Source organism: Phoxinus phoxinus (genome assembly GCF_949152265.1).
Source record: "Phoxinus phoxinus genome assembly, chromosome: 7".
NCBI lineage: Eukaryota > Metazoa > Chordata > Actinopteri > Cypriniformes > Leuciscidae > Phoxinus > Phoxinus phoxinus.
Genome location: NC_136882.1, coordinates 24,875,736 through 24,897,836, shown reverse-complemented (window position 1 = coordinate 24,897,836; position 22,101 = coordinate 24,875,736). Strand labels below are relative to the sequence as shown.

Genomic DNA, 22,101 nt, shown 5'->3' with positions numbered 1-22,101 from the left:
GTTGGCGTCCTCGGAACTATGTGTTTATTTGGCAACATTATCAAAGCTAAATATGAATCTGCTGCTACAAGTCTGAAAAGAAAATTCTGAATTTACAAGCAATTATGAGTTCCACGAGGACGTGAGTGCTTTGTGCAAGTTTAAATTACAGGTAATTACGGTAATTACAGTATGGCGTGAATGCACCTTTTAGCAACAGGAAAGTGGGTGACTTTCATATCCTTTTTTCATCCTGAATTCACAGATTTTATTGGTATAAAAAAATGCTGTTTTTAGAATTCTTCAAATAGGAATACAATTTTTGCCAGGGTTTGACAATCGACTTTAATCTAGCTTAATTTGGATGAACTGACATCCCAAGATTGATCATTGTCTGCTGATTTCTGTTGATGCATAAACAAACCTTCACGAAAACCCAGAGGTGTAAAGTCCAGGTTCAGAAAGTAAAAGTCCTCCTCAGTATTTTGTTCCAATCACCTGGATTTGCTAATTAGCAGTTAAACGTATAAACATTACAGAAAATAACAATATTTTTGCAAGCCAAATCTATAAAGCTAAAACAGTGATAGAGACTTCAGCTTATATTCGTTTTATTTTATCATTATATTAAAGGAAAAACAGTGGCAGGAACACGCCAAGTAATTGCCTTGTCAGCTGAAACATGCTCTTATGAAAGGCAATGATTCACCATGTTAGGAGCTTCTCGCAGAAAACAACTCAAGTTATGACAACATAATTATGGACTCCTTGCATGCCTTGCACAAAACGTCTCATTGATAGTCTGAGAGTCAATGTTTTAAAATGACCCATTTCATAAGTTTCTACTTATAGAAAGGGGTATGGAGAAAAAGAAAATCATAAGTGTGTTTTCTCCATGTATAAAAATGTGCATTTTTGGTCTACCGTGTGCATTGTAATCTGAAGAATGCCATGGGTTATTTAAATTTTATTTTATTCGTTTTTTTTATCATTATACAGAATAATATGGTGTACTCTTAAACAGATTGCATATGTACACTGGAATGGGTTCTTCCAGACAAGCTTTAAGCATTTATGGATTTGATTAATCTGCTCAAATGTCAGCGGGAAATAATGTGGAGTAGCAGCACTGATTAAAATCAGTATCAGTTCTCATATAGCCTATATTTGCATGTGAATTATTTTTTTCCTTTCTCTTTTTTTACTTTTCTTTTGGTAAAGGCAAGTTTTTCCATTAAAGTTTTAATATTTCAACCTGATATGTTTGATATGTAACTTTATTTTTTGTTGTTGCTATGAACAGCTAATCTCTTCCTCTTGTCCCTTCCTCTTCCTCAAAAACCTCACCAGTGCACACATTTATAGCTTGTAGCAATGTGGAACACAAATAGCTGATTATTTATTGATGGTACTTCTTAAGTTAAACTTCATTATGTTGTTTACAGTATCTAACAAACCAGTGTATTATCTATCTGAAACTAGCAATGCATTAAAACCTGTAGCATTTGTATAGCAACACTCTAGCAACCATCAAAAGTTGCAACATCCAAGCAAACAAACAAGCTGCCTATAAACTCCTATAGCAACCAAAAATATTTTTAAACCACTTTTTTTCTTTTTTCTTTTTTTGGAATATCAGTATGCCCTAGGAACCGTTTATGAAATGCAAAGAAAATATGTAAGCAACCCCTCGGCAATCACCCACATATCATGACATTTTTGCACCACTCAAATTTTCTTCAGTAAAAAGCTCCTTTTTTCCCTGTAGTTTATCTCCATAACAGCCGCGCACTGGCCCATTGCAAATCACTCCAAATCCTCAAATTGCCTGGCATATGTAGAGGATATGCAAATCAATTTGATAACAAAAACGACTGCAGAAAAACTGCAGTAATGATACAAATTTCCCAATACAAGTTTCTTTGGGGATGTTTCGAATACAAAAGCATTGCAATATTACAATTATTGATTTTTAGAACATAAACAATTTTTTTACTTGCTAATGAGGAAGTACATAAGTGATTACTCAGAAAGAAATTGGTATTAGATTCACTCCCACAAGAAGCACAAACCATATCTACATATTACACAGTAATATGAGTCTTTATCGCTTACCAAAAGTGACAGAGTTTAGACATAATTTAAAGTCTTTGTAACTGTTAGAAAGCGTTTACAGAACTAATTATGCACATATTTGCTTAAAAGAAAACCTGTTCAGTATTATAGAAAATAATATTTAATGCAAGTAAATATAGATGCTTTAAATATCAGGAAAAATGTCACAAACTTTAGGGAGAAATCATATGGCTAACTTTAAATTTGCATAAGTATGACCTTGATTGTCACTTTTTAGCAGCAATCAAATAAAAAATTAAATATCTTAAGGATAGAACCAATGAATTGTTAGTCTGGGCCTCATTGTGTTTATTTCAACAAGTCACATCATATCAAGGATTTCTCAGGAAATGTCTTCAGGTTTTCAAGAAACCTCTGCTAGCATAGAGACAGCTTGTCAGGATTGGTTCTCCTGGGTTTAACTTTGAGCGATCAGACGTGTCTCTTCTATTCCCTAAGGACTTTTTCCTGCAGCCCACTGACTGTATGAACCTGCTAGAATTAGTGTGGGAATGAATGAATGCTTCTGAGTCCTCACTGCAATAACAGCAGGATCTAGTGTGCTAGAGTGTCACAGTAACAACATTTATGAATTCAAGCAGAACAAAATACTTCATGCCTTAAAGCCAATCTTGTGATATGGAGGAACGAAAATGACTTACAATTAGTTTTCAAAAACATTCTGCAATAAGTTGACCTGTTTTGTGAAAAAACATTGCATCACCAATGGTGCAATGTTTGAAACTCAAACTGAAACTCATGTTGTCACGACACACACACAGGAAAAGGTAAGGTCCAGGCGCAGTATTTATTAGGGGAAATCCGTACTCACAAAACCAGTCCAGGCAAGGGTCAAAATCCAGTAGAGCAATCCAAAGACACAAGACATGAACAACAAATGGGCAGCAACAGGAACGGAAGTGTGGGGACATTAAAACAAGGACTCCGTGACAAACACTGAAACAGACAGGGTATATATACACAAGTGCAAACAAGGTGACGAGAAACAGCTGAAGGAAATGAACAATCAGTGACAGACAGGATTATGGGAAATGTAGTGAAAATGCCTAGACACCGTGACAACTGAGACCTCTAGTGTTAAACCCAGGGAACCACCAGACACTGTGACACATGTTTCACAAATAAAAATGCATTTGGAATTTCAAATCATTTGATCGATCCTGAGAGACATTTTTACACCCCAGGAAAACAATATTGATATATATTATATATATATAAATATAAATATAAATATATATATATTGTGGCCATCAAAATTTCAATACAAGGAGAATAATCTTTGTCATTTGTTTTAACCCTAGCCTCTATGCTGTAGGCTACGCGTTGATTTTCATTTATACTTCTGTGTCGTTGTTCGTGTTGACCATAGACAGTAGGCTATATAAGATGGACACAGCGACCCCATAGATTTCCACGGAGAAAAGTGAAGCCCATTTGAAGCACTTACTTCCTGATCGCCAGGCGTACTGCGCAGGCTCAAACTAAACTTGGTGACGTGAGCAACGTGAACGTCTTCTAGTAACTGTGCCGAGAGAAATCTGAATCATTCCCTTCCGAATCTCGCAGAGACGGAGAGCGTGAGCATTAGCTGTCCATGAGCTAGCAGCAGGAGCAACTTTATCACTCTCTGTGGGCTACTCCCTTGACTTTATCGGACTTTATGCCTCCATGTCCCCCCGATTGCTTGCGAGCAGACAGATAGTCGCGTGGTTATGACGCAATCGTTAGCCTATTTTTACAAAAACAGCAGGACCATAACGTAAGATACAAGGTAATGGAGCCTTTTATACATTGTCGAGTTTCTTTAGAAATAATGGACAAATGGATTCTTTAAACGCCTCAGATGTAAAGTTATTCGCTGTCAAAGTGACGCAAAAATGAATGGGAGTCAATGGAATGCTAACAGCAGGTGAAGTTCTGCTACAATGGCGGCTCCCGGGGAGGCTTCAGTTTCCGGCGGATGGATTACCCCCTTGGTGTTGACGCGCAATTACACATGCAGAGGGAGCGTGTGAAACCCGAGGGAGCAATTCTAGCAGACCAATCACAGCGCTTGCGTCCACGCGTTTTTACATGTTTGGAGAGGTGCACGGGTATGCGTGCTACACACAGCCTACGACGTAGCAACGGCGTGAGTTCGATGCAGAAGGTGGGCTTTAACCTTCATTACCTTCTTTGTGTGTTTTGTCTCTCACCTCACAACCCGTGACAAGCTGTGCATTAGATGATTTTAATGCATAACGTGGAGGCAAAGAACCACCCAACGCGAAGTGGACCGGAAGGCTAAAAATAATGGTTATTTTTTGTCAGTTACGGCTTGTTAGATCTAGCATTCTGTGTCTGTGAAGCTGTGAGTTTAATTACTTCAAAATCATTTTCTGTGCTGCTGAATGTTTATGTGTGTGTGCAGCATGATCTCCGCTCTTGCATCACTTGTGTGCGAGTGATGTGTGTGCGCCTAAACAGACAAGTCTCCACTTATTGTGCTGTTTTGTTATAGACAAAATAAATATGCGTAAAAAAAAAGAATTGACCCTTCGCAGGGAGCTTGATTGACAGGTGATCTGACCAATCATACTTCGCCATCCGCCATTTTGTCGGACAAAGCAGTCAGGAGAGTTAGTAGATTAACCGTTTATATCCTGTCTATGAGATTAACATGGGAGAATTTGAACTTGAAAAACGGAGTGTACTGACGCTTTTCCGCGGTTAAAACAACATTCCTTCTCACGTTCATTCATGTTTATTTGATGCTATAAATGAACTAGAAGGAAGAGATGATCGGTTCATGAGCAGCTTTAACTGATGCTCTACAGCGATCTGACTGACAGACACATTAAAGAGCCACAAAACGGTATTTATTATTTAAATTTATTTTAAAAAATGACTAAATTTGAAAGGTGAGACTTTGTTTAATATCAAAAGTAACCGAAAAGTAACCTGGTCTGTCCTGTACTGTCAGCGTGTTGTAGGCCTATTTCTCACTGCGTGAGAACATGGTGTGGCATGAGAGCGGCATAGCTTGTCGGACATAGCGACAGTCAGTAACTAAGGGGGGCGGGTCTTTGCAAACGGTCAATTGGCTTTTTACCGTTAAAATTTAGCATAATGATGTCATCCCTAAATACATTTTAAAAAAAACTGCATTATTGCATATTTGTTGTATGGCTAAAACAATTCTGCCCTCAAGTTGTTTGTCGTTTCCATACATAATTTCGTATATCGAAAATTATATTGTATCTTTTTGTTTTGCATCCCAAATTTTTGTAAAATGCAGAAAGTAACGAGACAATTGAAATTCGCCACTTTACTGCTTACAATTGTCATGAATAATAGCCTATTATTAAATTAGGATATATTAGGAAATCAGAAGATCCTACAAGATCCTATTTTAATAATATAAGTACAATGTAAAACATGTATGAAAACAAGAAGAGCATTGTATCAATTAAATGTTATTTAAAGACACCTAATATAAAGTGGCACTCTAGATTTTAGTATTAATGCAAAGTAATTTTGTTTTTTGATTATCTTATAAGCTGTGGACAACGGCATGGACCAAAATGGCAGGAAGCGACAAGGACAGCACGAAACAGCAGTTTCAGCCTGTCATTATTGGAATCTCTCTTTTTTTAAGCAAAAAATAAATAAGCATATCTTTCTAAAATGGGATAGATATATATATCACAAGAGTCTATTCTGAGTTATATTTATGCAGAGTGCGTGTCAGACACAATACCACTGCAGTTAAGCAATCGCTGATTGTTATACAAAAGTGAATGTACTTTTACTACTCAAGAGTACACAAGTTTAATTATGTTTAAATGGGTTTGAAAGGCTTTCAGATGGAAATAGATTTGGAACTGGGCCCTCGTCTCTGATTCATTTTACATTTAGCAGTGCAATCCTGACAAATCACATAGCTGCAAAGTAAACAAGAATGTGCCCGACAATTATTAGAGAATGGGTTTAGATGGAGCCTTTGGCAGGCATAACCGTCTCCACAGGAAGCCTTTCACTACTCTCAAAGGGCAATTTAGCATGTACACAGTGATGTTCATTAATGTATAATTTCAAAAATGATTTCACTAATACAGCATTGAACCACTTTAACAACACCCTACCACTTAGCAACTCAAGCAACCCACCCAGAACACTCAGAACTCAGAGTTACCCAATCAGAACACCCTAGCAACTATCTGGAAATATCTAGCAACCAACCTGAATACATAAACCCATTACAGCTCTTTACAAATCACCTACAACACCCCACCAAGCACCTAGCAACTCTAGCAATGGTCCTTCCGAGAACACCCTTAATTGCGACCGCATAGCATCTCACACAATCCCCTCAGAAAGCCTTAGAAATGGCTTAGCAATGTCCTGAAATCCACCCATAAAACCCTAGTGACCACATTACAGACAGCACCTCTCCCAGAAGGTCCTGGAGTCTCCTGCAAATTAATAGCGTCTCCTTGACGCCAGTAAATTATTAGCTACAATATCCCAGAAATAGAGTGAGCGAGAGAGAAAGCCTGTTTACTCCTGGAATTAAGATGAGTTTTCAGTTATTCGGTCACAAGCAGAGGTGGAAAGTCCAGGGGTCAGAAAGTAAAAGTCCTGCCATATGTTTATTCCACCCATGAACTCAGTCAGCTGATTTCACTAATTAGTTCTATCTCCTGGCTGAAAACTGTGCTAATTAGCAAATCCAGGTGATTGGAACAAAATACTGAGAAGGACTTTTACTTTCTGAACCTGGACTTTCCACCTCTGGTCACAAGTGATCAAGTGATGGATGTGGGGTTGTGCCATCTCCCGGAAATGAGTTTTTGCAGGCTGGGATGTCTGCAATTGCAACTCACTCAAACCTCTCAGAATGCCTTAGAAACACATTATTGGCAATGGTGCAGAGTCCTGGTGACCATCCACAACACTGTAGCATTGTGATGGCTATAGTTTCTTCAGAAGATGTAACATTTCTTCCATTAATTAACAATGTTTTGAAGACAGTCATCACACATGATTGTCAAGAACAAAAAGTGTTCAGTGAAAATGTTGTTTTTTCAACACATTTAGTTCAACGCATTCGACGCTATTAATAATGGCTGGGAATGGAAAACTGATGCATCAATTAGCTCTCTGTGATTAGACTGTTGATCCAGTCCATATGGTAAGGGGTAAAGTTGCTGTTAACATGCTAAGCAGATTTTTTTCCACCAGGGACTTTGGAAGCACGTGACTTTCATGTTCGTAGCGAACTGACACTTGCCTTGACTGACATATCATTAATAATGCTTGTGGTATAGAGCGTTATGGTGTTGTTTGGGAGCTTGACAATGCACACAGAAAGCCAAGTAAGAGAAAACCAGCCCCCCCCCCCAGTTTAAGGCATTTAAAAATGTGTCAAGCGCTCTTGTTATCCATCAACTGCCTCTTGCAATTGCCATTTCAACAGTTAATGTTTATTATTTCAGAAACAATCCTGCATTGTGCCTGAAAATGTTTGCACAATGTATTTCTTCCACTCTAGGTTGTGCCTGGTGAGTTAGTGGTTCATTTTCAAATCTCTCTCCTCAGCAAAACCTAGCTGATCTCCCAAGTGGGCTGCTCAGAGCTTCATCAGCATTTGTGCAACATTGTCACATAAGAGAGTCACAGCTGGGAGGCATGAAGTTCTTCAGCAGATCCTGTCCGTAATGCAGTCCCCTGTTGAGGCAATCCAGCTCAACCTGCTCCACTAAAACCATCAGTCACAGCTGGATATGTGTCCTAGAGTAGTTAATGACTACTAATATGTCATGTGATGCCAATTACAGTTAGTTTTTTGCTGTTGTTTATTTTAACATCCAGATTGTATGTATATTGAGTAGGCTATTTGAAGCGTGCATCTGTATTTGGTTGTGTTGCAGCACGTGTTGTCAAACTGATAAAGATGTTTTCTTCATTTGTTGGTGCTTCAGTTGCTGTTGAAATTGATGAAGGAATATTTTGAATTTGTTTAAAAGCACTGATTCAGTTCCAGTAATGGAACAAGTGAAGTCTTTATGAGCGAGTCGTTGAATCATTCATTCAAAACTATATATTTTTTTAAATAATTCATTCAACTTTATTTAAAAAATAGACAGAAATAGACTGCAGCAACCAACTGTTTGTCAGAACCTTTTGTAAATGACATATTATGTTGCTTAATAATGCAGCACTTGTGTGATTATATGAACACAGTGATCAGTGGTGGAATTGGCAGCGATTGAAGGGGCACAAGGTAAAATCTTGCCTACGGCAGCAAACGGGTTTGGGCCCTAGAGCGCCAACCACTATTCATGCACTCGAACCCCGTCGCAACCAGCAGTGAAGTGAAGGTTTAAAGTAATGTTAATGATTTTTAATGAGATGGTACTACCAAACTTTCTCAGTATTTGATCATTGAGAATGCTTAAGGTCACAGTGAATAATTATTAACTGTTAGTGAGTTCAAGTCATATCCAACCTTTTCTCTAAACATGAGAAATGTCATCACGATCTAACACAATACCAAAAATTCACATCTGCACACATTATACCATTTTATTTATTTAGTAGATGGATACTTCCGCAGGATGACTGTGGCCTTGAACATACTATATTTTCTTAGAATTTAACTGGCCTACTCAAAAGTGGTATTGTTATCAAATACATAAGAGTCAAATGTCAGCAGCTCTGTAAAAAAACTGCAGAAGTGAATATGGCTTTTACAAGCCTTACTGGAAAGAGATATTCTGTGTCCATTCACAGCATTAATTTTGAATGGAATAGATGTCAAGGTATTCAAGATGAGAAGAGGACCCTATACGTGAGGGTTTTGAAAATCTTAAAAAGACATTACGACATTCTGAGTTTCCTTTCACGTGGCTCTTCTAAGGTCACAGTCTTAAGTGCAACTTATAAAAATAATGCTGAGTGCATCAATCATGCAGCTTTGCAAGGAAAGCATCAGTCAACCCAATAACATTTGAACCTTTTCCTAATTTGCAGAGTCTGGTGATTGTACATGTTGAGTCCACAAACTTATGGAATTAAGTTATCTCAGAGCTTCATTTAAGCAATAATCAAATGCTGAGCTCTTTAAAAATCTACATTTTATTGCATAATCTATATTTTGCCAACACTCAGCATTTTATGATGGATGTTAGAGCCAGACTCAGAGAACAGAGTGAATCCTCTAAGGAACTGTAGAGAGAGAGAGAGAGAGAGAGAGAGAGAGAGAGAGAGAGAGAGAGAGAGAGAGAGAGAGAGAGAGAGAGAGAGAGAGAGAGAGAGAGAGAGATGCTTTGAAGCCTCCATATTATGGGAGAGACCGAGATAAGATATTCACTGTAACTTAAAAATACTCACATTCGTATTCTTAATGAATAGGCAGAATTCAATATCAAGCAGAGCTGACTCATTTGTAATCCACAGGAAAAAGACAAGAGCATATAAAATAGTCAAATACTAATATATAACGAGTCTGCTAAAATATAGGCTACACAATAGGCTATTTGATTTGCATTATCTACGAGCCTGATATATATAGGCTATATATCATAGATCTAAATCTATATTTTCATGTTCTGTCTATTACTGTAAATGCCAAATGAAGACATTATTATGGTTGTGTTGTATATTATCACGTTATTATTGTTCTTACAGACCTCAGCTTTTTATTTTTTTCAAGAAGAAACTGATAATTTTGATCGCTGTTGTAGGATTCGAATGAAACTTTCTTGAAACTAAGTCAGATCAGTACAAATGTCTGTACTTTACTGCCACCTGTTGGTTAATGCAAGCGTATCCTCTTATTTCAGATATAGCCTACATTCAGTGTCTAATATCCATAAATAAAAATAGTTACATTTACTACAGATGTAAAGATATAGCGTACTAACCTAATACAAATATTTACATTCTAAAGCAAGTCATCAAAAAAATCTATGCTGGGCTACATTGTGTATTATTATTTTTTTTTTTTATTATTATTTAGTTTATTTGACAGGGACCATGTACAGTTCGAGCCCTGTACCAGAGTTAGCTATACAGCTAATTTGCATCTGTGGTCCCTGGGTAAGGAAGATAAAAATACAATATGGACAATACAGACAGTACTATCAAAACAGATAAAAACTTAGCAACAGACAACATGTGACAGCATTACTCACATATAACCCAAGATACAGATATACATTCCATGTTATAAAAATACGATCAATGATCACATAATTGATTCTCCTTCAGCCAAGTCTTTAAGGACATTTTAAAACTGCTGAGACTTGCACAATCTCTAATGTGAGCTGGGATTAAGTTCCACTTTTCTACTACAGTAAATGAAAAAGCAGATTGACCAAATTTAGTCTTCCTAAATTGAGTGTAACAGTCACCTCTTACAGAAGCCCTAGTGACCCTTATCTTATCTCTGCAAAATGACATACATTGCTTGAGTGGGGGTGGTGCAAGATTATGGGTCAATTTATACATCAGGCACATATCTGCAAAACAGAGAAAACTGTCAAAGGTTAATAGATTGTATTTTTTTATGATGGTGCAGTGGTGGTAGTTTCTTGGTTTTTTGTCAAGAACTTTCACAGCTTGTTTGTAAAGGGTACATAAGGGTTTTAGCGTAGTCCAACCTGCCTGGGACCAGCTTGTAGAACAGTAAGATAAATGTGAGAAGATCATTGAGTGCAAAAACAGTTTAGCTGCGGCTATTGGTAACTGGTGTCTTATATGTCTAAAATTAGCTAAACTAGCTCTGACACAGTTGGAGATCTGTTTTATATGTTTTTTAAAACTTAAGTTAGAATCAATTATTATGCCCAGATATTTAAAATGATCAACAATATGTATCACCTCTCCCATAATACAGATATCCGGCGGATGTTGTGTAAAATTCCTCTTGATAGAGAAATACATGCCCACTGTTTTGCTTACATTAAGAGTAAGACAACTGAGTGTTAACCAGTCTGAAACTTTGGTTAGAACTGCAGTAAGTTTTGCTGCAGCTTGTTCTCTAGTTTTTGCATGGGTATAGATAACTGTATCGTCTGCGTACATTTGAATGTGGACTTCTGGGCAAATCAGTGGCAGGTCATTAATATATAAGCTAAATAAAATTGGTCCTAAAATAGATCCCTGAGGGACTCCAGTAGTGCAGTTAGCAAAAGAGGAGCATCTATCATTAATCCTGGTGCACTGCTTTCTAGAATCTAAGTAAGACTCCATCCATGTCAGAGCATTGGGAGAGAAATTAATCTTTGACAGTTTAGATAACAGAACATTATGATTCACGGTGTCAAACGCCTTCTTAAAATCAAGGAAAACAGCCCCAACAACCCCTCCATTGTCAAGGCTGGATTTTATTTGCTCAATGAAATAGCAAGTAGCTGTTTCTGTGGCATGATGTTTCCTGAATCCAAACTGCATGGGATGCAGTGGAAAATGGCCTTGATTTAAATAGGCTAGCAACTGGTCACAAACTATCCTTTCCGTCACTTTGGAAACAACAGGGAGGATACTAATAGGTCTATAATTGGTTATATTAGTTGCATCTCCAGCTTTAAAAATAGGGGTTATTACAGCTGCTTTCCAAGCATTGGGAAAAAAACTTTGTTTAATGGATAGATTTACCAGATGAGCAATTGGAGCACAGAGGATACTTTTATACTTCTTCAGAAATGCACAATCACAATTAAAAACATCTTTAGCCTTAGAGTTCTTAAACTTGCCTAAGATTTTAATTATGGAAGATTCTGACACTTCTGAAATGCTAAACAGTGGAAGATTATCATTTGATGGTGTAATGACCTTCCCTCTTAGACCAAAGCCTTGTGCTAAATTGTATAAAAAATGATTTATTTAAAACCCCATCACTAACAATCCATCATAATAGGTTTGCTTTCTTATCCAAGGCAAATTAAAATGTCATTTTCTTTTGAGCAGCTTTTTCACAATGACGTGCACATTGAAACACTTTCAAATCTTATCAGGGTGAGAGAAAAAAAGAGCAAACAAAGCATTTGAAATATCAAACCTGACACTCTGATTAAACAAATGTTGGTCCTGTTCATTATGTTAGAGACGTTTAGAGATGACAACTTATTAAATAGTTATGGCATTGTAAAACAAGTGTCAAACAATGCAATAAACAATCTTTCCATTCAATCACAAACATTTTTTTTTATCACAGTACGAAAAACCCATTAGACTCATGATGACCTCTGGATGCAATACAACTCACTTCATCATTTACAAGCAGTGCATGCAGACAATGATTAATGCTTGACAAACCTTGTCCGGATCAATCATATCATACATAACATGCAGGATTGGATTGGTATGAACTCTGTGAACTAATACACCGGTTTATGACATCACTGATAGCAGTGTTCTAATTATGAAGCGTTTAATGTAATTGACCAACCAAAGGAAAAACAAATACATAACAATATTTCAAGGGGAGCAAAATGGAATGTAGCCAGTCAGATTACTGTGATTTTACTTTTATTTAACCTTATGTAAATCAAGCCAGAGAGTCATTACAAGGCATCTATTCACCTGTGGAAATTCATCTCCATGTACTGTCAATTTAGTCCAATGTCAATGTTAAACGAACGAATTCTAACAGAGCTTCTGGATATGTTGAGCTGATTAGACATGATCTTTCAAAACAATAAAAAATATAAAAAAAATATATAAAAAAGGCACGGTCTGATATTGTGCCTTGGGCTACTGATTTATTTATGTGTCAATTTAAAATTGGGTGCGCAGAGCAAAGCTGTTATGAACATTACAACACATCATTTGGCTTAACAGCAGATGGGATCAGCTTCTACAGGCCTGCGCTTTGGGAACAGTTGGATGAGCCAATGGCTAAGAAACTGATTATTTATCCCACTGGCATAGACACATAAATTGGTCCAATGTAGAGGAAACTGAGGCACAAGAGGTTTGGCAAACTGTTGAATACTGAAGGTTGATCAAGAATAAAATCTATATTCTTCAACCTTCAGTCACATTGTATGCTAAATTGAATGGTTTATATCCGTTCACATGTTTGGGGTTGGCAACATTCTTTAATGTTTTTGAAATAAATATTTTATACTCACCAAGGCTGCATTTATTTGATTAAAAAATACAGTAAAAATAGCAATGTTTTTACAATTTATTTAAAATAACTGTTTTCTATTTGAACATATTTTAATATGTAATGTATTCATATTATGGCAAAGGTAAATTTTTTCAGCATCATTACTCCAGTCTTCAGTGTCACATGATCCTTCAGAAATTATTCTGATATGCTGATGTGGCACTCAATAAACTCTCTCTCTATATGTCAGCGAATCAGAAGGTGCCAAATCATTCAAAGCAAAGTTTCCGAAAAAAATGCTCACTCTTTTTTTTTAAATACTGCTTACAGAGCTGTCACAGGGATGTGAGATTTCTCACGTATTTCAGTGGTATCTGTTAGGTAGAGGGGATTTTTCTGTGTGGTATTATAAAAAAAAGGCATAGAGCACCTGTAAAGTGTGCAACAAACTTCAATACATGTGCCTTTAACATCACAAGTCAACTTTAAACAGCATGTTAAACAGCAAAAGCCAATGAGCAAATACTGAAAGTGCAAAAAGACTTGCATTCGTCTGCTAGTGCAATAAGCCCATCCATCGTTTTAAGTACTTTTTTGTGCTTAACAGTAAAGGCAGAGCCCATCTACGGAGAGCCTGGTCACTCCCTTTCAAGTCCTATTGTACCGAATTTTGGTTGTAGTTCCACTGGGGGCGATTGCCCATGAGTGCAGAATGAATGGGAGTCTATGGAGCTAGACGGCTAAATTTGTCTCTTTCACCCGATTGCCGTTGAGAAATCTCTGATTTGTTTGTAGGTTTTGCAAGTTCAACATGGGTTATAGGTCGAAAGTTGAATGAACGAGTACTTATGTCCTTTCGATTTCTTAAAGGTTGAGTTGTTGTTGCCCATAACACGCTAGCATTCTGCTAATGAACGCTGATTGGTCAGTGAAGGACTGATTACGACCAGAGATACCGCTTGATGGCATTGTGACATCTGAAGCGGGACCAGAATGTATTCTAGCAAAAACTCTTCTAGCACGTGTATTTACCTGTGTCAGCTGTGTTGTCGATACCTCGAGAGAAAAGAAAGTGCAGAGCGCGAAAGCACCAAAGTGACTGAAGGATTATCGTAAAGCAGTATCTGGTCGTACGATGTGTATGACGTCATTGACATTTTAAAAGACTTTTTAAAGCAAATAAGTGACTCTAAAAAATCTAACACCCGGTGACCCGGCAATGTGTCATTTCTTTGCATCTCCTTTCGAATACAACATTCAAATTACTAGACAAAAAAAAATTATATTCTGAGAAAAGTGAATTTTGAGGGGTATAGCTCCATAGACCTCCATTCATTCTGCACTCGTTCTGTGAGCGCCCTCATATGGAACCAGAGTGGAACTGCAACCAGTTCAGAAGCCGGAAGTTTACTGAGAGTGGCAGTTCTCCCCTTATTAGACATTCTCTGGTAAAGGCCATATTGAACACTCTGTACACTCTAACACTCTATGACACTAAAATTCAAAGAAGTTACATATTCCTTTGTGAATAAATATCCATTATTTTAGCTCTTTTTGAAGGTTAAACAACAATATCCCTTCATATTTGTGGTAACAACTGAAAACAAAATGTTTAGACAGCTCTACAAAACAATCATCCACATAATTATATGAGCGTTTTGGAAGCTGCACATCATTTTGTTGTAGGTGCGTAAATGATTGGGGTGTATGGTTTCGGTTCTGATGCATCTTTCTGGGTAGCTCCACCCACAGTGCAATCTCAATGAACTCAAATGTAGCTTCAAATAGTATATTAAACATCAAACATGTTCTGATTGGCTGTGATCTCTGTTGTTTCAGGCAGTGCTTCCATCAGGACATGTTGAACTGTTTGTTCCTCCTTTGTCTGGCAGTAGTGATTCCTTCACTCACTTAATATGCTTCCCTGAGACAGGAAGAGATATGGCTTCATGCCAGTTCATTTGATAAAGTCTGTGGTCCTCTGATTAGTGCAGATCTAGTCAGTCCTCTCTGGCAATTCATCTTGCCAAACGCTGATGATTTCAACAGGAGAGACTCGATATCACAGTATCACACAGTGAAGCTTGTGAGAACTCATGGCTCTGTCTCCACGCCACTTTGTCTTTTTCTTGTTTTTCAGAATATGCTCCGGAACTTGCTGTCTAAAAAGGCAAAGCATGAATGAAAGGGACATTTTAATATAAAAACTCTGAAAACTGCACATATAATGCCTCAAAATGGTGTCTGGGTAGTGGCAGAAATAGATCATGTTTTTATCTTTTACTGTACATCATTATGAGAAGACAAACCCCTGAAAAGTTTGATTCACCTGATAACTCTGACTAGCTCATGGAAAGCTCTTTCCACATTCATTGGGGGATCCTTGGCACTTGTTTCAATGTAAGTAATCTAAAGAAATAGTTAAGAAATGCAAATTACTGCAATGAAGTCACTCGTATTTACCGTACTTAATTTAAGAGTAGGAAATAAACACTTATGTGACCATAAATGTTATATTTTTTTCTTTAAGATTTTAGATAAACTGTTAATGATGTATACAATATCAGAATAATTACAAAAATACAGTACTGTTCAAAAGTTGAGTCAGTAAGATTAGATTTTTTCTAAAGAAATCAAAACCTTATCTCAGCAAGAATGCTATAATTGATCAAGTGATAGTAGTAACAAAATGTTTGCATATAAATAAATGCTGTTCTTTTAAACTTTCGATTTATCCTGGCAAAAAAAAAAAAAAAGTATATGTATATATATTAAGCAGCACAACATTTCAAAATAGCACCAAATAAACATGTTAGAATGATTTCTGAAGGGTCATGTGACAATGAAGACTGAAGTACTGATGCTGAGAATTCAACATTGCCATCATGGGAATAAAATCACATGTAAAATTTTTAATTGTAATAATATTTTACATTATTAATATATTATTATCTCACTGTAATCAAATAAATGCAGTCTAGGCAAGCATAAAGATACTTCTTTTGAAAACATTAACAAATCTTACTGACCCCAAAGTTTTGAAGGGTAGTGTATATCTACAGTGTTTATGCATGGGGCTGCATGCTCCAAAAATGACATAAATTTCAGTCTGTATTAGAACTACTAATTTTACAGTGCTTTTCTTTTTTCTTTTTATTCACTGAAAATCTCCCCTTCTTCTACAGAAGAAAGTCATACAGGTTTGAAATGGGGTGAGTATATTATGACAGAATTTACATTTTTGAATGAACTAACCCTTTAACCACTGTCAGTCAACACAAACACACACACTGAAAATTGTCAATCTCATGTAAAGTAGTCCTTCGATATCTGACGAACTCACATTGTGTTTGGCGGCCATCTCACAGCCCTGTTCATTTGTCACTTTCCTCAGATGCACCAGGTCCACTTTGTTAGCCACCAAAACCATGGGGAAAGACTCTCTAGTGCAGACACGAAAGAAACTTTACTTAGAATTTTTTTGTTAGGAAAAGTCTAGTATGAAGTTTTGTATGAAGTAAACATGATCTCTGACCGGTCTTTCACTCGAAGGATGAGCTGGTGAAACCGGTCAACGTGTTCAAAGCTGGCCTTGTCTGTCACAGAGAACACAATTAGGAATCCGTCACCAGTCCTCATGTACTGCTCTCGCATGGCGCTAAATTCCTCTTGACCCGCTGTGTCTAAAACTGCAAGGAGCAAAGATAAACATAATATGTAAAATATGCTCTGGAAAATGTTTACAGAATGTCTCTCTCTCTCTCTGTATGCATGTATGTATCTCTGTATGTGTGTATATACAGTGTATATATATATATATATATATATATATATATATACACAGTTGCAATCGAAATTATTCAACCCCCATTGCAAATCAGGTTTATTGGCAAAATTTACAGACTTTCAGTTGTTTGCAATGAACAAATCAAACAAAAGTAAATTTTGAAATAGTTCAACACAACAAATGTTTCAAGCGGTTTCCCCACATTTAACTGAAAAATGCAACTTTTAATGACTTCTGCAGTTTCAAAATTATTCAACCCCCTGAATAGAATCCCTAACAGCAGCACAAATCTGCAAAAAAAGTGTTGTCTCAAGCACACCTGATGCAGGTAATCAAGGGCTTCATTAGTTGCACCAGGTGTGCTTGAGCTAGAACAAACTAAATATCTGAACTGGCTGTTTGTTGAGTCACATTTGACTGCAAGTTAGAAATACTGTGAGAAGAATGGTCCAAAAAGTTAAGAGTTAAGCCCTTCACAAGCAAGAAACAGGATACAAAAAGATAGCGAAGGCACTAAATGTTCCTAGAGACACAGTTGGAAGCATAGTTTGCAAGTTCAAAGTTAAAGGAACAGTGGTTACACTTCCTGGACGGGGCAGAAAAAGGCAGCTATCAACAGCTGCAACTAGCAGCACGATTAATCGCAATTTCCATGTAATCGCACTTAAACCGTTGAGCATCCTTCTGTGAGATGATGTGGCTTCTTATACAGAATAAGGCAGTCAAGTGTTTATAAGTCATGTTTAATCGATCAAAGTGTTTCAATCTTCTGTTCAGCTACAACGATAGGGATTTCCTGGAATGATGTGCGTTATCATACTTCTGCGGCGGGGCATTTTTGGGGTGTCTGCGTGAGAGCGCCCTCTGGCTTTCAGATGGAGCAGCATTTACTACCAATCAGCCGCCGATTAATTGTGCAGAAGGTACAGTTTCCTTTTCTGAGCAGGCAGTTTCAGAAAACCCTCGAGTGACTGAAAAAGACCTGTAGCAAGACTGGCAACAGGCACTAAGATTTCAGCTGCACAACAAGGTGCGTACTAAACGCATGCCAGATCTCCAAGACGTACATCACTACTGACCCAAAAGCACAAGTAAAGTGGGGCTGATTTGCATTCTCTGGCACTGAAAACCTGCAGTGTGTGGAAGGCTAGATGGATTTTTTCTTAACAAACTATTTTGTTAAGAACCAACAATGGTCTTAACAACCATTGTTCTTAATACCGGCGCCCCCCAGGGGTGCGTACTTAGCCCAATCCTTTATATTCTATACACAAAAGACTGTCAGAGTCCATTTACCACTACTCATTACTTTAAATATGCAGATGATACAGCAATTCTTGCTCAGCTTAATAAGGTCAATGACCCTTTTTTGGACTATCAACGTTCTATAGCACATTTCAAATATCTCGGCATTACTTTGGATCAAAATCTCAACTTCAACCAGCAAACTCTAAGGGTTTACAAGTGCTATCAACAAAGACTGACAGATATCCGTAAAAAAAAAAACTGTTTCCACAACAATGTTAAGCAGCAGAACTGTGTTTAAATTAATAATAATGAGAAATGTTTCTTAAGCACCAAATCAGCATATTAGAAAGATTTCTGAAGGATCATGTGACACTTAAGACTGGAGTAATGACGCTGAACCCAGTATTAGAGTTAAATAAAGTACATTTTACCATTTTGTAATTTTTTTTTAAAACTAATGACCATAACTGACCAATTTCAATCAGTTCGAAATAATTTCAAATGGCAAGCAACTGAAGCTAGTTTTAGCTGGATTTTCCATTAGGCATGACTTTTGTTGTGCCGTAATGAGGCTAAAAGCTTGATATACGATAGGCCTACTGATAAGGCTGCAAATACGCATAACAATATGAGAGCACTAAAAGCATGAGTACTACTTAGGCTATATAATAATACAGAAAAACACTACAGATAATAATGAGGTGTTGGCACATACCATCCAAAATAGCCCACTGGCTATCGATCTCTGTGTGTTTCAAGTAGGAGTCTTCAATAGTAGGATCGTAATCTGGCACAAAAATCTTTTGGAAAAACTGGATGGTAAGAGCACTTTTTCCTACACCTCCGTCTCCAACAACCACCAATTTGTACGTCGGGAGGTTGTCGCTAGGGACCGCGCTGGTTGCCATGATAACAGCTACACCTGAGGAGAGGAAAGGAGAACCTGATCCTTGAACATGATTTAGGCCAAAGCATTGAGGATAGTTATGAGCACCACTTGTGTTTTATGTGAAATAAAGAAGCTCAAAGTATGGATAACGAGTTCAAATGAGGTTTTGTGTGGTTTGAGAACAGAGAACAGTTAATTTAGGATAGAGGGATATGGTCTAGACGCAGACATTGTGCTTCTTTGTAATTGCTGTTATTTTCTGAACAACACAAGCCTTGAATCTTCAAAGCCCAAGACAAAGCCCTATTTTATTTTTGTTTACGGTAAAAAGAAAAGAAAAAAGAATTAGGCTAAGCTCTATTAAAGCTCCATGAAGTTTATGTGAGGATGAGAAATTTTTCAAAATGTTGATGATATTCATATATTATTTATAAAAGATCAGATCTATCCATGCAAATGTGTCTTTAAATACAAAAAGTATCCTTAATCCTAGCATAGACCAAAAAAATTAATATACAAAATGTACCATAAAGTACAAATGGACCACATATGCACATTATATGCACATATATTTCTATACATGTATACGGATCTCATATATATAACCTACAAGCACTAGCCTATATTTTATTGTATGGCAATCAAAAATAATAAATTAATAATTAATTTACTAATCAATATCCAACAAATAACAAGAAAACAAAGGCTGTGTAAAGCTATTAGCACGATTCTTAAGCAAGTTCCCCAATGTTATTATGTACAGAATTATAGTGAAATAGCAATTTGTACCTACAGGTTGTATGATAATAAATAATAATAAAATAAGTAAAAACACATTTTCTTACCTAAAAAGACAACTCGAGCAGAAAGAAAAGGAACTCAGCTAGGTTAATGAGGAAGTGTTTGCCTGGCCCGTGAGCAGAGCACTGTGGGCTATTCAGGAGGAAAAGTCTGTCAGTGGGTGACGGCCTCCCCTTCCTGCGGTCCACAATGTGAGGAAGGAGTAAACTTCCTTCCTAATTCCAGCAGGCCTGGATATTTGAGTGATCTCTCTTTCATTAGGAAGCTATGAGACACCTCTCGATCAGACACACCCATGAGAGAGAACCCAAACTGACCTCTTAAGATGACAAGCTAACACTTCATGTACTGTAGGTGTAGGCATCATGCACTGTTCGCCCAAAAAAATGAAAATGGCCTTTTACTCCATTGTGTCATTCCATATGACTTTATTCTTGAGTAGAAAGTCTTTTCCAGTGTTTCAGATTTTCTTCATCAGTAAGTCAATTCAAAGTGGTTGATAAAGTGCAATGATAAAGTGTCACTGTGAGTTTTAACTTTCCTAAATAAAGGAATTGTGAAATAATCACAGTTATACTAAGTTTAAATAATTAGTTATAAACAGTGATATGATACATGGATAGCTTAAGATATAGCCTAGTTTTCTATTCATATTTGCTTCAAACTTATATTTCTTTCTTTTTTACCTTATAGACAGACCACTTCCCATTAAGAGAAATTTATACAAATTAAAAAAATTATGATAGGCATATAAAAAGAGGAAAATTACATAAACAAGATTATGATAAATTTACAAAAAACCAAACAAACAAACACAAAATTATGATATTAAAATTCAACTTTTTGTCATTATGACTTTACCTATAATTATATTTCTAATCTCATAATTAGACTTATAATCTCATAATTAGGATTTGCTATACAGCTATAGCATGACTTTTAATAGCATAATTATGACTCAGTCTCAGTATGTCAATTTTGACTTTTTATCTAATAATTTCGATTTTATATATCATTATTAGGCTACTGTTTTATCTCGTAATTATGGCTTAAATTTCGAATTATTATTTACCAAAGCATGATTCTTTTTTATGTGATTAAAATGAGTACACATAACCATTTCATTCTATGTACAGGAATTTCCCTAATGTTATTACAAATCATATATTTTCTAAATGCATCATTATATCACTTAATTCCCCCATATGTAAAGCATTTTTTTAGTTTGAGCTTTAATAGTATATTACTCGGATGTTTTTTTTTTCTATCACTCGAATTTCATGCACCCTTTCATCAGAGATGACGTCACGTTTAACGCAGCGTGATGACGTATCCTGTTAGATCAGTCCCAATATTCAGATTTCAGAGTTTATTTCAGAGTCTCATTTACTAAACATCTTTGATAATTATAGACAATGACACCGAGGGGTGTAAACTGACAAACGTTTATGTCTGTAATTAAACATATGAGTGATTCTTCTGACAATGATCATCAAAACCATCATCAAACTCTGGCAGGCAGGAAACTTACCAGTGCTGTGTTGGTTAATTTACCAAGTGTGCAAATATCCCGACTCCTCCTCGACATCCCTGTATATTTAAGTTCAGAATAATCAACGGGATCTTAGTGAAGACAGGGCCTGCTGTTCAGATTAAATGAAATATTAAAACATTTACCCCGCCCTTATGAAATACAGAGTAACAAACTTCACATCGCAACTGCTGATGCTATAAATAGCATGGTTTCGATGGGGTGGATGCGTTTCTTTTGCCACTCTTATAGAGCAGTCACTGTTTTGTTTGGCTAGCAGCATACATCTGATACAAACAACCGTGAATATATATCCAGATCTTTTCCTAAAACAACATCTTCTTCAAAACATTTAACTTACATCGTCGAATAAACGGAAGACTCTTTCTTCCCCACACACGCAAATGGACTGTTCCTCTGTGTGAAGCCTCATCATCATCACTTTTAAAGCGACAGATAAATTTATATTACAGTACGATTTATAAGATATATCGGATACAAAATAAACATTTAAATGGATATTAAAAATACCTTTCTCTACGTTTTCTCTATTTATCTTAAAAAGACGACGCTTTGACAGATAATTGTACAACTTAAAAAAAAAAAAAAAATTAAAAGAAGAAAAGTGT

General features: G+C 36.6%; 1 protein-coding gene across 4 annotated transcripts; it reads right to left on the bottom strand.

Annotated features, from left to right (window-relative positions):
* Window positions 1-13,286: 13,286 nt before the first annotated feature.
* mrasa (muscle RAS oncogene homolog a) lies at window positions 13,287-21,923 on the bottom strand. 4 transcript variants are annotated; one of them, XM_079617937.1, is made up of 7 exons: window positions 21,834-21,923; window positions 21,473-21,584; window positions 18,967-19,173; window positions 16,752-16,905; window positions 16,560-16,659; window positions 15,546-15,625; window positions 13,287-15,378 (listed from the first exon to the last, which is right to left on the bottom strand). In XM_079617937.1, exons 3-7 carry the CDS (start codon window positions 19,157-19,159, stop codon window positions 15,279-15,281), a joined length of 627 nt encoding a protein of 208 aa, XP_079474063.1. In that variant the 5' UTR covers window positions 19,160-19,173; window positions 21,473-21,584; window positions 21,834-21,923; the 3' UTR covers window positions 13,287-15,278. The 4 variants fall into 4 exon arrangements, with proteins under 4 accessions (XP_079474063.1, XP_079474064.1, XP_079474066.1 ...); XM_079617938.1 differs by having other exon boundaries at window positions 21,473-21,531; window positions 21,834-21,888; XM_079617940.1 differs by lacking the exon at window positions 21,473-21,584 and having other exon boundaries at window positions 21,834-21,921.
* Between the last annotated feature and the right edge of the window lie 178 nt (window positions 21,924-22,101).

What these genes read in the sequence shown, in the direction of transcription:
- mrasa (XM_079617937.1), bottom strand. Translation starts at nt 19,159, where the DNA reads ATGGCAACCAGCGCGGTCCCTAGCGACAACCTCCCGACGTACAAATTG. An exon ending in AGATGGCCGCCAAACACAAT is followed by an intron (nt 15,626 to 16,559) that starts GTGAGTTCGTCA and finishes CTATTTCTTTAG; the next exon opens with ATTACTTACATTGAAACAAG. An exon ending in GAGCTAGTCAGAGTTATCAG is followed by an intron (nt 15,379 to 15,545) that starts GTGAATCAAACT and finishes TTGCCTTTTTAG; the next exon opens with ACAGCAAGTTCCGGAGCATA.